This window comes from Carassius gibelio, chromosome B11 (genome assembly GCF_023724105.1).
Source record: "Carassius gibelio isolate Cgi1373 ecotype wild population from Czech Republic chromosome B11, carGib1.2-hapl.c, whole genome shotgun sequence".
Classification (NCBI taxonomy): domain Eukaryota; kingdom Metazoa; phylum Chordata; class Actinopteri; order Cypriniformes; family Cyprinidae; genus Carassius; species Carassius gibelio.
This window is the reverse complement of record NC_068406.1, coordinates 20946164-20962506: the sequence shown is the minus strand read 5'-3', so window position 1 is coordinate 20962506 and position 16343 is coordinate 20946164. Positions and strand designations below refer to the sequence as shown.

Here is a 16343-nt window from a genome sequence, read left to right as displayed (position 1 = left end):
TGTGGCGCGATGGCGCTCGGTCTGAGAGGAGTTCCTGGTGTGTAACGCCGCTTTCTCTTTTTGAAATGGGACGATTTTCGGATGAGAGCCGAGACATGGTGTGTCACTCATCCCTTGTTTTCTTAGCCAAGCATCAAATTAAATGCTAATTGTTTTTGTCTCTGTATGTGTACGCTGAGCGGCATAGTGAGCTTGACTAGAGACCCGACACAGAAACTGGATGCTAGTGTGTGTGTGTGTGTGTGTGTCATTATAACAGAGCACAAGCAGCACTTATCTTTCTCTCCCACAGAACAGGCCTGGATCGCCCTTTAAATGCCATTTAAACCCTGTCATGCGATCAACGCATGAAACCATCCTTTTGCTTTGAAAAGAAGCATGCTGGATTTGTGAGTTAACCATTTAATCGCTCTCACTAGCGTCTGAGGTAACAGGACTAAGAACTATCGCCATTTCTTTGATGAGGGACCTTTAAACTCTATAGCTTAAAAAAAGGTTGCATTAGAGCAGAAAGCCTTGTGAGTAGCGCTTCGAAACATAGCATGGTTGTGCTCCAGGACGACCCGCAGTCAAATCTAGGCTTGTGGTCCTTTCCCATTCATGTCTCTCTCTCTCTCTCTCTCTCTCTCTCTCTCTCTCTCGTCCTGTCCTGTCCAAATAAAGGCAAAAATCCAAAAAAGTGGCAGAAAAAAGTTACTGCAGCATCAAGGAACAAAAAATGGTAACACCAATGCTGCATTTATTTGATAAAAAGTACAGAACAGTAAAAACTGTAATATTGTGAAAATATTACAATTTAAGATTATTTCTGTTTAAAATATTCTGAAATATAGTTTAGTCCTGTGAATTTGTCAGCATCGTTACTCCAGTCAAAAAACATGATTTTGATAAAGATTTTGAACTATCATCTGTATCGCAGTTTCATGCTCACGTGATGTCGTATTTAAAGCAAAATTTTAATATATATATATATATATATACATACATACATAATTACCATGAAATAAAATTATTATTTTGTTCATATCACCCACCCCTATGTCTGTCCATGACTTCTCATTAAAGGGAAAGGAAGTTGAAAGGAAATAATTTATCAAAAATAAAATGAAGAATAGGAGTATTAAAAATAATAATAATAATAATGCTAAACTATATCCAGTATAATATTAGAATTTATAGTTTTTGTGTCACAGGTGTATTTGAAGCTGTGAGGGTATACATGACAAAGTACTACAGTATATTAACACAAATATCATGAAATTTCAAAGCAGAAATTACCCGATCAGACTTCAGTTCAGTTCACAAGCTTTTGTAAAAACCTATATGGATATATATAAAAGCAGTGTACTGTAGTGCATTGCATTCTCAAACTCTGCATGTAGCCCTGCTTTCCTTCCCAGCTGTCAATGTTTGTGCCTGTCACATAAATCACTTTTATGTCCACTAGCAGGCATCTATGACAAAGTTACATTCAGTGTGTAGGCCGGGAGTCGAGGTAATTTCAAAGTCCTTGTTATTTCACTGGCTTTGGCCACACGGGGGTGTCAAACAATAAGATGTATGCCAAAGGGATACAAAAAAATGAAAGCAAAGAAACGGGTATAAAAGGATGGAAAGCAAGTGAGAGGTTTCTAAGCAGGGCACTTCATATCAAGATAATAACAAGTCTGGCAGCAGAGGCCCTTGGCGGCTGCTACAGAGATAAACCTGCCATTAGGGCTGCAATGTGAGGCCTACAACTCTGACAGACTATTACATCCTTAAAAGTGAGAAGTGTTGTGGGGCAAAGACCCAGTTGTTGCCCTCGGCAAACGGGCACGGCCTGTCTGACTGGCCACTGTGTGCCCTGGCACCCGGGGCGATAGTTTGTGAGCACCTTTGTGTTCTAACAGTTACTCCATGAGAACGCTGAGCTTTTAGAAGGCCACATTCCTGCTGAACAGCAGCGCTAAAATATGCAGGAGTATTTTGCTTCTGAATAGCAGCATGTCCCCTAATTCACACGGTTAGGCAAAAACTGAAGATTGGCATCAGGCAATCTGCATTGTTTTTCTATGGCGTCAGCACTTAGCACATTCTTGGCTCCGCGGCGTGAGGTTTGGTTCACTGCTCTCCCATTCCTCTCATACCTCCTGTCCAAGCTTGACAAATCAGATTGTTTATGCACTTCACATCCCCCCTCCTACTCAAAAAACAGCCAAACAAACAAAATTTACATCAGGACAGAATGTTCTAAAACCTAGCCTTGCTTTCTACTGCCTACATACAGTAGGAAGTGAAATGGACTGCGTGATTGCTTTCACATTTAGGCTAAGTGGCTGACACCACCTCCGGTGCAGCATTGTCTTTGAAAATTGTGAGAAAATCTAGTACAAAAGGTGAAGTAAGTGTTCCACAAGAGGACAAAGCAATATTGATTTGATCCAGTTTTACACTAATGGAACTTATTATTAATAGTTGTTTCAATTTAATATACTAAAATGTTATGATTACTAGAGGTAATTATATATATATATATATATATATATATATATATATATATATATATATATATAATACTACCAACTATATAGTTACTAGAAATAGCTACTACCACACTTTGCTATAGGACAGTACTATACCAGATGTTCATCGATTCCAGTAGAGTCTAAAAAAAATTTGGGTCCCACTTAGGCCTGGGCGAAAAATCGATTGGATGAATTAATTCGAATTTTTTGTTAAATGCGATTTAAAAAATAAGTAAATCGAGTTGTTGTGTAATGGCGCATTTTCGGAAAAAAATCTGAAATCGAATTAAAAAAAATAAAATCGGAGATTTTTAGGCCATATCGCCCAGCCCTAGTCCCACTTTATATTAGGTGGCCTTAACTACTATGTACTTATTTTGTTCATATTGTATTGTAAAACACTTTTGCTGCTATTGAGGTGGGATGGGGTAAGGTTAGGGAGAGGGTTGGAGGTATGGGTAAGTTTAAGGATGGGTTAAGGTGTAAAGTATGGGTCAACAGTGTAATTATAAATGTAATTACAGAAATTAAATACAGATGTAATTACATTAGTTTTTTTTTTTTTTAAATATAAGTACAATGTAAAAACATGTATGTACACAATAAGTACTTTGTACTTAATTATTAATTAAAATGTAAGTACATAGTAGTTAAGGCCACTTAATGTAAAGTGGGTCCAAAATTTGAGATACTCTTTGGTAAACAGTGTATTTTTAATGAAATATAATACATTTTTGGAATTTAATTAATTGAATGTGGTTGATGCAATGCATTTTAGGATTCTTCTCATCAAAGCATACATGTGATGCATATCAGTTAAGAAGTTATCTAATAGTTAATGAGTTACTTAAAATGGAATAAAATTACATGTATTTGATATATTATTCCATATAAAATATTTATATCTATCTATCTATCTATCTATCTATCTATCTATCTATCTATCTATCTAATATTCTATATAAATAGAGAATATTATATAATATTATATGTAATATATATAATAAATGGTATAGTAAATAATAGTCTTATAAATGGCCCTTATTAAATAACATATTATTTATTATTATATAACATAAATGTATATCTAAAAAAGTATATAGTATATAGAATAAATATAAATCTATTATAGTTTACACACAGACACAAACACACACACACAGACACACTTTTATAGAATAATAACAATAATACAATAGAGTTTGAATTATTTTATATGAACTATTTAACCTTAACCTTAAAAATAATATTCCATATAAAATTTCAACTCTTCACGTTAAAAATAACCCACTAAAAATATAAATATTGTTAACTTATTATTTCTTAACTTATAACTTATATATCGTATTATTATTTTACTTTGAGTGAGATGATGGAAAGGTTAATCTAAATATGGCCAAATAAGCAATTAATTATTTAATATCAAGTGATATATATATATACAGTACCCAATAGCTACCAATACATTTATTCAAATAAAATCTGTGCTACTGACTGATAAATGTTACGGTACAGTACCACTACAGTTTGCTTTCCTGAGCATTGCTGTTTAACTTTTGAAAGGAATCAACTATGCTGTCTAAGTGCTTCACAAACATGCTATAACAGCCAACTTTAATAAAACACGTGTGTGTGTAACATTATTGTGATTAAGCACTGAAGTGTCTCTCACTGCTGTGTGTATTAAGTAAAGAGCTTCCACAACTGACCTTGTTTGAGAGCGATAAGCGTCATCACTTTAATGTAGAGGCAAAGATGTCATTGCTGTAAATGTGGCTGGCAGAGAACGTTAGCTCACTGAGCTTCCTTCTTCATGCACACCTCCCATTCAAGACTGATGGCTCTGTCAGCGGCCCCTCTGACGGTACGCATCTGACCTCATAATAGCCAAAAATGGACTAATTTGGCTGTCCAAAGTCATTCACCCACAAATGCACTTTTCATGGAGAATGGGGCAACTTGGCTAACCAGAGAGCTGTCAGAGGTGCTTGAGTAAACATTCTTATTCAGTCTTTTAAAGTGGCAAGCTGTAATACTCAAATCACTAGATAGGGTGCTATTGACAGAAAACGCATTCAATGTCAAAACCATCACAAAGTAACTCTGATCCAGACATGACCTCGAGACCACAGCAGGAGCTCCAAATCCTCACAAACTTTTTTTTGCAGAACAAGAGAGAGAGAGCGAGAGAGAGAGAGATAACGCTTGTATGTCGACTAGTGGACACCGTAAGTATTCAAATAAACAAGTTAAGGTGAAAAGGTGTGTTCTTCTGATAGAGTCAATTTTCTGAAAGTCGCTAAAGTGCCGTATAGTTACATAAACGCCCTTAAATGTTCAGTCAGATTCTGCACAAAAACTTAAAGACAACTGAAAAACAAACCTGACTTCTGGAAATGAGCCATAAGGTTAATTTTTTTTCCCCATGTTAAATGCTGACGGCGCATTTAGGAGTGTTTACTGTTGTACTGACTCTCGCTGTGAGCATTGGATACCACTCTCCTAAAGCAAATTCTGCCAGGATCCATCAAGAGCAAAGGTTACACTGTTAATTTTATTTCTGCATTGAGAAAGCTTGTCTCCTGCACAAACGGAATGATATTGCCTTCTAGAATAATTTCTGTTCTCGAGTTCAATATCTTGATGTGTTACTCACTCTTCCTTTGGTTAAGATTGCAAGGCGAGGTGAATCTATAATCTATATGCACATATTTCCTGTAGAGGCTGTTACTGTTTTTAATGCTTTCTGATTGTGCACGTTGACATCTGACTTTGATACTGCCTATAGAAATGAATATAAGCAACCATTACCAAAATGAGGAAGAAAATAGTACAATGATGAAAATGTGGAGAATAATTTGGTTTCTTTGTGCTGGAGAGCTATTGATTCTGTGAAATTTACTGGCATGTTAACTTCAAAACATAGATGCATTTTCCTCTTAAAGAGCTCAAATGGCTGAGCAGTATTTGTGGAGAGAGGATGTGATTAGGTTAAAGAGTGGCGCCAGCTTCAGTGGCATGCTTGCTTCTTTGAAATGCACAACCATGCATTGTGCTCTGACAAACTGCACTTTGACTCCGCTTTAATATAGCATGGAGTTTTCAGGAGTAGACTGTACTGAGCAATGTCAGCAGAGATTCATTTGATGGGAATGTAGAAAGATTTGAATTAGATGCCAGTCTGTGTGCACTGAGTCTTAACCACATATGAATTTTGTGCGAACATCATGAGTTGTCAAGCTTGTGTGTGTGTGTGTGTGTGTGTATATATATATATATATATATATATATATATATTAGTAAAAAGTGTGTGTGTGTTTTATGTAAGTTTTACATTTTTTAGATTTCGTCTTGAAATAAATGCTCTTCTTTTTAACTTTCTATTCCTCTAAAATCCTAGACTGGAGTAACGATTTAAAATTTAGCTTTGCCATCACAAAAATAAATTATATTTGTAAATACTATAAAATAAAACCGATATTTATACAGTTCTTTTTTTTCTAATATAATAAATAAAGTTAAATAATAGTGGTTCAAATATTTTTGGGGACCACTCAAAGTAAGAACAATCTTTCTTAATTGAACTTAAGTAATTGTAAGCAAAGCTAGCCAGACCGAATACACACCTACTACAAAGAAAGAGCATAAAGAGTGAATCAGATCACTACAAGTGCGACATACACCAAATGTTACCAGAAAACATCTCTTCCACCACTGGGGCAGTGGCACTGAATTTGTAGGCACGGTGGCGGAGTTGATCTTTTTCTGCTTGCAGAAACTCAAATGTGGGAGGGGGAGGAAAGCAAGAACAAGTGCGAGAAAGACACCAAAGTACCCGTTTCTTGCTCTAATCTATTTCAACTGGGTTAATGTGGCTTGATAATGATCAAACAGAATATGACTTTCTCGCGATAAATGGCCCCAGCAGCCACCAGTTGGCCATGGCATTTGGCGCAACTGATGCCTCTACATGATTTATTCCACCACCGTCCAATAACTAATGGTAGCTGTCATCTCTAAAAGACCAATGGTGGAACATAGGCATTTGGTAGCCGTATCATTAAAACACATATGGAACATTAGAAACGCAGAGGCAACAAGGGAAAGATGTCAGTCAGCAGTGGCGGGAGTGGATGTAACTGTAGCTCTAATTGTCTTCTTCCAACTGCCAGTATTTATGTATCGCCAAGAACATATTTTTCCAGCACAGGCCGACAGAACAGAGGGAGATGTAACGAACCACTGGGCAGACATGTGTTTGCGGGGTTTGTCTAAATGACTGGGAGCTTTTCTCCTACTGAATCTGTCTTCATTTCGAAGAAAATACCCTTTCTGAGCCCTCCATTAATGCCAATTTTACCTCGCTGCCTCACAGGGGTTTCCTAGCAGTCGATACACCATGGCTTCTCGAAGGTGGTTCTGAAAACAGATGGGGTTTAGCTGGATGCTCCTGCAAATCGAGAGGAGAGAGATGGGAAAATGTAAAATCATGTTTCTTGGAACAATTTGTAACCAGACTACATGAGAGAGATCAATCATGGCCCATAATGGGATTAATAAAAAAAATAAAAAAATAAATAAAACATTGAAGACACTGATGTCTATAAGTGTAAAAAAAAAAAAAAATCAGATTGATATTCCTTTTTTAAGTCATTTAAATTGCATGAGATGGATGGGGTTTTCTGAATAACGATGAAACAGAATTTAGAAATAAAGTAATATAATATGCATCAATCAGCAAGAGTGGAGTTTGAAGTTTGATTCGCATCATGTCGAAAAATGCATGTAGCAACAACAGCGATGTCAATCAATCAGGAATGCAACCGCAAACAACCACCAAAAACATACGTCTCCTAAACGCTTCTCGGTCTGATCAGCCATTTACCGTTAGGAAACATACAAACAGTGTCTCCTCACTATTCATTAAATTCTGAGAGATCCCCGACAGGGGTGCAAGCGAGAGACTGAGAGACAGGAAGACAGGTGTAGAGACCTCAGTGAATCAGTGACACCTCCTAAAAAAATAAAAAAACACAGCTGCCTGCCAGCGATCATAGCCAACTTTGAAGCTTCATTAATTGCCATTCCGTCATTGCTTGTCGCAACATGCGGGGTGTTACTTGGCACACACGCTCTTTCGCTCAGCCTTTTAATGCTTGGTGAAATTAACTGCGTGTTCCTTGTGCTTTACATGTGCTGGTTACAGCCGAGGTCACTGGTAATTGAGGAGCCGGCGCCGTACGTTTGACGAGGCAGATGAATCGCCGCTGCACTTCCTCCAGACAGAGACAGAGTGTGAAAAAAAATAGGCCTTACTCATTCTCTGGGCAGCACTTCCTCTCTGTTATCTACTTTCTTAATAATTTACATAGCTGAAACCTCACAGTTATTAAACTAGTGCCCCATTAACCTGTGAAAACTTTGGATTTTCTTTTTCTTCCTACTCTATGACTATCCAAATGTCAGAAAATGACACTTAAAAACCACAGTTAAGCCAGTAATTGACAACATATTCTGGCCAAGAAATGGCAATTTAGATAAGAAGGGGCCATCTGGCAGTATATAGATTGGAAGAGGTTGTCTCTTAGGAAAGGGCTTTTTAGTTAATTTTAATAGATTAAAATTAGCGCTGTCAATTAATCTTAATTATTACATAATATGCTGATTAATCTAAATCACAATCAATTTGGGCTGAGAAATCCCCCCCCCCAATGATAATTTAAAGTCATTATTGTGTTAAATGAAAAAAAAAAGTATTGAATAATATTGTAAAAAAAAAAATAAAATAAAAAAAAAACAGAGTAAAATCTACTTCTGAAGTGGTATATTTATACAGAATGTTCAACAATTAGACCTGCTATGTTTTTAATATGTTTTAAACGGGCATTTTTTGTTGTTGTTGTTGTTGTTTTTTATGAAATTTAAAGTTTAAAAGATTAAATCATTATCTCAACATGAAACTAAAACGGTCAGTAGGTGGTGGCAATGATTTGAATGAGTTTTTCGGTCACTCATTAATTCAAACGAATCGTTCACATGTTTGATTCATTCATAAATGACGCAAGTGAGGTCCTGTCCTAAATTGCTCCCTAAACCCTTGCGGTCTTCCTCTAAGTCCACACTTTCATGACAAAATGCTGCTCGACTGTTGGGTAGGATTGTGCTTCAAGGGCAGCAAAGGAGGTGCTTGCGAGCACCCTGCTGAAAGCTAAAATGACAAATGTGACAACTGCGACATCCTATGGTCCCGTGGATTTAATTGACACGAGCAGGCCATTGTAAGTCTGCGAGTGCACATGAAGTGCACCATTTGGAACGGGGCCTGACTGTCCTCATGAATGAGTCATTGAATCACTGACTCACTTGATTTGAAAATTGATTTTGATTTTCATTAACAAAACAGCACTGTGTGTTGTTCTGTTGTGGTTTTGTCCGAAACTATTTTCATTGGCAAAATTGAGCAAAAACATACTATACTCACAATATTACTATACTCACAATCTAAAATGTACAAATTTTAACTCCTTGTTTAATGAACAGATACAATAGTGCAGATACTTGAGAAATAAATAGCACTCTTTTTTATGATATTGCCAAACTATCATATCATATTAACATTAGAAAAGTTTTTATTTTTGTCAGCGTTCTGTTTGACAGTAGAAAAGTACTGCATTGTTTTTAAGACCTCCTCACCAGCTGCACTCCTGACCTCAACCAGGCCGGGAGGCGATGACAGAAAGCCATTTTAATAATTAATAGAAATGTCCATTATACATTTTTTATAAGTGATCCATCTGTGAATTTTAAGAGTAGAAACAACAATATAGATAGAGGTGAGTTGGCACAGAGGTCAGATTAGAGAAAATGTGGCTCTGACGCACTGAAATTTGCAGCATGTAATACAAATTGTTTTTGCTTTGACAAAACTGTGTCAGTTGAAAGAGGATCTTTCTTTCATTTTCATATCTTTTTTTGTCTTTTATTTTGAAATTGGTGGTCATGAATTTATTTTGAAGTCTTCTTTTTCTGGATGTTTGTGTCTCTATAATCTTTGTGATTATATTCACCTGTGGCTTGTTACCTAATTAGCTGATAAATATCCTTATGTTCCCCTGTGTTTCATTCGGAAGGCTCTCACTCCGAAGGGTTGTAGGGTGTAGGAAACCAAACAACTGTTTCTTGAAGTGCCCTTCTGCATCATCATCATGTGCCCACGTGTAGGCACCGTCATCATGCAAAGAATCTGCGCAAAGGATCATGGTAGCCTGAAGTTTCCATCAGCTGTACCCTTCGAAATCCTTCATTCTGAAGGGCCTTTTGAAGTGGCCAGTTTTGAGCACTTCGGTTTGGAACAACCCTTCAATATGGCGGCCATGATTGTTTTCATGCCGAAGTGCCCTTCAGAGGGAGATATATCCCGTTTGGAACACACCGTTTGTCTCCTGCAGTGAGTTTTAGTTGAAGCTTTACTTGTTGATTCTTTAACAGATTTTGTCAATGGTTTGAGCTTGATTTATATGAGGATATTGACTTTTCTCAAATTTAAAACACTAAATTTGAGTTTGCATTTAGTATATTTAAACTGAGTATGTTGAATTTGGCCTAAATCATCTCCCCTCCCCCTCTTTTGTGACCCTGATTGCACAAAAGTTTGCATTCTTCTATAAATCAAGATTTGGTCATTTAAATTATATAAACATCATGTAAATGGATGTATCTTATAAAGTAAAGTTGAGCTTTGTATTGGTATGATACTGGTTATTATTTATATATTTTAGAATAAAAATAAAATTTTCTAATTTAACATGATGATGTGATTCACATACAACATTTAAAATGATTCATTTTAGTTAAGCGTTTTTTTTTTTTATTTTTTTATTTTTTTATTTAGACAAAATATAATATTTTTATGATTGTAATTAAAATGCGAATGTTGGCCATAACATGTAAATTATTGTGATCACTATATGCTTGATAAGAAACGCATTTCTGGAGTTAGATAATACCTTTTAATTCCTAAAGTTTGAGATTTGGCCTACATTCTGTGTCGCTGAATTACCGTTTGAATGTACTGTAAATGCTGCACACCCTCAACATAGAAATAAAACAATCAAGTATATAATAATTCTTAATGGCTTGCTCCCAATACTCATTTTATAATTTATTACAATTGTTAAATGAGTTTCTCAGTGTAGTAATTCAGACAGGCTGTTAACTGCAACCACTTTTTTTTCTTTTACAATTAATTAGCAATTTGACTATGCCCTTTTATATATTAACCTTGATAGCATTACCTCCATTGTTTGTGGGCATTATTGCATGAAAATGTGTTGTATTCATGTGGGTCAGGTGTTCAGTCATACACGTGAACATATTCTTAAAAATGTGACAAACGTATAGAATATAGGCTAGTTTTGGCTTTATTATTAGCATCGGCAATATTCACTGTTAAAAAAAGACTCGGAGGCTTGAGTTTGAAATGTCTAATCCGTCATGAGAGGAAGCAGTTTGATGTCTTTCTGTCAGCCTTTAGCTTAGTCTCCTTTAAGGGGTTGTTCAAGAAGCCTGACAATAATTATTTGTAGATCACAAACTTAGTTCCGCACAGCGACAGACTAAAGAGAGCATTATTTGAAAATGGCACCTCCAACCTGAGAACATGACAGGAAGAGACGCGGAGCCCTACAACTTTAAACGCTCTGGAAGCATTGTCATCACACGGAATACAAAAGCAGCTACCTTTGTATTTTTATCTGAATTGTGTTGTTGCGTTCTTATTCGTCGTGCACGGAGCTAATATATACAAAATCTGTTCGACAGGAATCAACAAAGCTGTCTTTGATGGGATTCCACCCACATTCTCATAGCGCTCAAAGCTGGTTCCTACGAGGAGAATGGAGAGATAACAATTGACATCCAAGGTATTCTCTCCTTATTTTCTTCACTGAAACAGGAAGATAAATGCACAAGCCAAGGAGTAATCCATAAAGGATTTTATAGTATGCTAGCTGTATTCAGAGCATCAGCTCGCCTATTCGTCGCTGGATCCATTTTGGAAAAAAAACATTCCTCTGCGTTATTCATTTGGCCAAATTACCAGAATGTAATGCAATGGGGCTGGTTGTAAATTACGTATAAAAAAATAAATAAATATTTGACTAATATTTGATTAACATTTGGTTACTTTTAAAGTAACTTTTTTTTTTTTTTTTTTTTTTCTATTTTGCATTGATTTATTTTGCATTGATTTATTTTTACATTGTATTGTATTAACATACTGTATATCTTTTTCTTTTTACAGTTAACAAAAAAGTGAAGTAAATATCAAATTAACAAATGGATAAGGAAAAGGAAAAAAGGGCAGATTTCTTGCTTTGTAAATTTTCAACATAGGCCTAAACGGAGCTTGAACTAGATTTGATGCTGTTCAGGGCAGAGAATGCTGACTTAGTGCTGTACTGTACATACTGTATGAAAAATCAAGCATAGTTGAGGTCTTTTCAGTGCATGTTCAGTGGTGCGTCACATCAGTTTTCATAAGCACTGTGCCTTTCAATGAATGAGACGCAAAGAAGCAAATACAAATGCATGTAATAGTTGTAAGAGGGAGAATAAGGCATACCTTTGGTTTGGTTTTTACCATCAACTTTGTGTCACTGCTCACATGGTCTAACATACCTGTATCAACCGCTGCGGGCAATCTCATGATAATCATGATCTCCCCACAACCATTTATCTTTGTGGTTACATGATTACGAGCCCTTTAGAACCTTAGTAGATGGGTGACAAGGGTTACATGGCTAAATCACAGATGTACTGTTTTAAAAACATTGGATCTTTTTGCAAGCTGTAGCTGTATGCATGGTTTTTATTTCTAAATATTATGTCATGTATTCAATGCACCTGTCTTCAACCATTCAGGTATGTGAGAGCTGTTTATTTGTATTTCTAAAACATCTGTGCTGACAGCGAAGGAGTGTTTGTATGTGTGCAGGAACAGAAATGTCACAGTATTGGCTTTTGATGAGCAGCTGGATGGTGGAATTATAATGTTTCAGAACTCTGTACATCACAGAACTCCAATCTATATATATATATATATATATATATATATATATATATATATGCAGAATACAGGAAAAAATTGTCATTTAAACTTTATATGCATTATTATTATAGCGCTGTCAAACGATTAATTGCAACTAATTTTTTTTTTACATTATGTGTGTGTACTCTGTAAAATTATTATATAAAGTTATTTATTTAATGTTAAAAGTACACCCATACAGTATCCACCTTTTTCCTCAACGTGGAAGTAGATCTACGAGTGAGACTTCCCTTTCATTAGCTATCGCTAAAGGAAAATAACGAGGAGAATGAAAACCTGCAGTAAAATGGTAAAAGTGTTTGCAGTACAAACCAGTGTGTTCTCAATTAAGATAACAGATTAAAATAATATTATAGGACACATCAATTGTCAATATCAAGCAGCAAAACAAACTGTTTTGTACATCTAAAAATAGCCGGACGCAAATGAGACCAGAAGCTAAATCCATAGATTTCATTTACAAATGTCAGCGCCCATTTTTACGTCAGGAAAAAGGTAGATATTTATATATAGAATAAATGTAAATATTTTCAATAAGTATATTTATTATATAAACATGACCTATACAATTGTGTTTGTATTTACATGTACATAATAAATATACACACTACACACATTATGTGAACAAAAACTTTTATTTTGCATGTGATTAATCGCGATTAATCGTTTGACAACACTAGTTATTGTTTTTGTTGTTGTTGTTATTATCATTTCCTTTTCTCTGGCCTAGAGAAGATTTAGCTACACTACCTAACAAAAGTTAGGAGTTGATTTATTATTATTATTTATTTATTTATTTTTTTTTTTAAAGAAGTTTCTTATGCCCACTATTTGCATTTATATGAGAGAGACAGTAATGACAGTATTTTTTAAAATGTAAAATATTACATTTATTACACGGCTATTATCCTTCAGAAATCATTCAAATATTAATTTCAAATATTTTTAAATATGTTATATGTTTAGCCTCTGAAACATAAAAGGAACGAGGTTAGCCAAATTATGTTCCCATGTTTATTTTGTTTGGTTTCATCTAAAATTGCATTTCCCTGAACAATTTAAACCGCTCTCCAATTGGCTTTCAGGGAGTGTGCTTTTGATATAGTGTAGTGTGGACCGACTTCTAGAGAACCTTATTTCAGTCACAGAATTGCAGTTGCATTACATATGGTTCATGATGTTGCCATGACAACCCGTCTCCTTTTGTTAAACATATATTTCCTACCTCAACTCATTTCCTTCCAAACAGTCTATAATAATCTATATATATATTTATATTAGGCCTATCTGCAGAACATATGTATTCTTTTGCTTTATGTAAGATTTTCCTCCCTAGCTTCCCAGCGTATGATTTTCAGACTGTTTTGAATGCCAGGATTATTTTTACTATTCCCAGTGCACTCTCACAGAAAAGCGTTTTCTATATTTATATATTTTCACACTTTTACAGTATATGTTTTTCAATATTAAGTAGCACACTGCTAGCAACAACACTGACAGAGGGGACACGAGCTGACAAGATCTGCAGACGTTACATGTTATAGCATGTTTTCTATTTTTATTGCATGGCCTCTATGTTAAAGCAGGCATGAGTTACCAAATACCAGCCTTTTGACCAAATCCGATGATAATAAAGGTTGCTTAAGCATTTAACTAATAATAGTCAAATTAATTTTTGAAAGGAATGGTTCACCCCAAAATTACAATTGACTGAAAATGTCCCCTCAGGACATCCAAGATGAGTTCTGAACAAATTACACCACTTGCTCCTCAATTGCTCTGCAGTGAATGGGTGCCATCAGAATTAGTTCAAATCCAGCTGATAAAGCATCAAAATAAATCACAAGTACACAAGATGCTGCGTGTTTGTAAGAAACAAATCCATTTTAAAGCTGCTTTTGACTTCAAACTGTTGATTTCTCTATGCATAACAGTGCTTCCTCCAGAGAAAATGTTGTGAGAAACAAATCCATCTTATGCAAAAATGAGTTTGAACTCTGTTGTGTGGCTGCAGTATGTGAGAACGACCAGTCTGTAATGGTTTCACTTGCATTTAAAGGGACAACCTCAGAAAACGTGCGTTTTGGCTCATACCCTAAAAGTGGCTATTTTAACAAGCTGTAAAAAAAAAAATCATCATTGTGGTATTTTGAGGTAAAACTTTGCATACACACTCTGGCTTATTTACAGGCTTATTTTACATCTTGTAAAAAGGGCGTAATAGGTCACCTTTAAACCATTGTATCCGTCCAAAATATAGTCCATAAATCCATAATTCTTCTTCCAGTGAAAAGTCTATCATCTGTTGTGCTCTCATCTCAAAATCCACCAACATATTTGTTTTAGAACTGTTTTAGCTTGTAAACGGTGTAATAATTGTGCATATTTCTCTCATGATTCAGCTGAGATTACTTTTTTTTTTTTTTTTTACAGAATAAAACCATATTGGCGATTAAACACCTTAATGATGGATTCGTTTCTCATAAACACACTTCACAAGATGTTAATCGATGTACTAAAGTCATGTGGATTACTTGTATATTATTGTGGTGTTTTTATCAGCTGTTTGGACACTCGATCTGTCGGTACCCATTTCGCATTGACTTTAACTACAGTTTTAATGCAGAATTAATAAATCTCTACTATTGTTAGCTTACTTTGCCTGTTCCCTTCATCCTCTAGTCTGTAGAGGGAGCTGCAAAGACTTTCATTTCTTAAGCCGTTCAGAACTTTTCAAGGGTACGCTGCCGTCAGGATGAGTTATAGCTCAGAGAAAGCGCAAACTCTCTCTCTTTCTCTCCTACTAATGGAGGAGCAAAGGAGAACAGCACAGGGCCATGACTAACTGGATACAGCAGACACTGTTAACTGGAGGTCAGGAGGCTTTACTCTCACTGTCCACTTAAAAAATGACTCTTGTCACACTACACTCAAACACACCAATCAACATCCATCTGCTTTTGAGTGAGTGTTGCGCATCATTTGCGGACATTGCTGATTGAACCTAGATGAAACTCTCAGGGCAACTTTTGAGTTTACAGACCCACCTTATTATATTATTTTCAGCAATACATAAGTTTTGTCTTCTATGAACTTTAATAGTATTCTAGACAAGTATCAGTGGTGGACAGTAACGGAGTAGCTTTACTTCGTTACTGTACTTAAGTACATTTTTCAAGTATCTGTACTTTACTGAAGTAGTTTTATTTTGAGTAACTTTTACTTTTACTTCGCTACATTCCAAAGCATAAGATCGTACTTTTAACTTCACTACATTTCATAAAACATATCGTTACTCCCTCTAATATATCACGTGCTCCGACACGCAGAAGCGGTGTCTGATTCATCATGAACGAACTGAGTCTTTTCAAAATAAACCTTTAAATCGGATCGCGAATCGCACCAAACGATTCGTTTACGAATTAGAATGATCCGATTGCAGCTGTTCTGGAGTCGACCACTCACTGATTCAAATGAACCGTTTAGTGTGAGTCTACAGAAGTAAGAACCGTGAGATATTGTGAGCGCGTGCGTCTGATGTTGCTAAAAGTAAGTTATTAATGTCGGAATTTAGGATTAATTATTGTAACTGAAAATCATTTTTTATTATTTATTTTATATTTTTTATTTTGATAATTTAGAATTATTACTGAAATACAACCTTTTTTTTGTTTCAAACAGTTCATTGAACAATAATAAATGAAGTACCTGAAGCTGACAATGAAGTA

General features: G+C 35.5%; 2 protein-coding genes across 2 annotated transcripts in view; one reads left to right on the top strand and one right to left on the bottom strand.

Moving 5' to 3' along the window:
- LOC127967965 (spermatogenesis-associated protein 16-like) overlaps nucleotides 1-16343 on the bottom strand; it is a 50062-nt gene that overhangs the window by 29871 nt on the left and 3848 nt on the right. The window contains exon 3 of the mRNA XM_052568731.1: nucleotides 6868-6957. Within this exon, the coding sequence (XP_052424691.1) occupies nucleotides 6868-6957 (90 nt within the window). The remainder of the gene's footprint in view (nucleotides 1-6867; nucleotides 6958-16343) is intronic.
- Nucleotides 9644-16343, top strand: part of nlgn1 (neuroligin 1) — a 258323-nt gene continuing 251623 nt past the window's right edge. The window contains exons 1-2 of the mRNA XM_052568856.1: nucleotides 9644-9954; nucleotides 11328-11428. The gene's annotated coding sequence lies outside the window, so the exon portion shown is untranslated. The remainder of the gene's footprint in view (nucleotides 9955-11327; nucleotides 11429-16343) is intronic.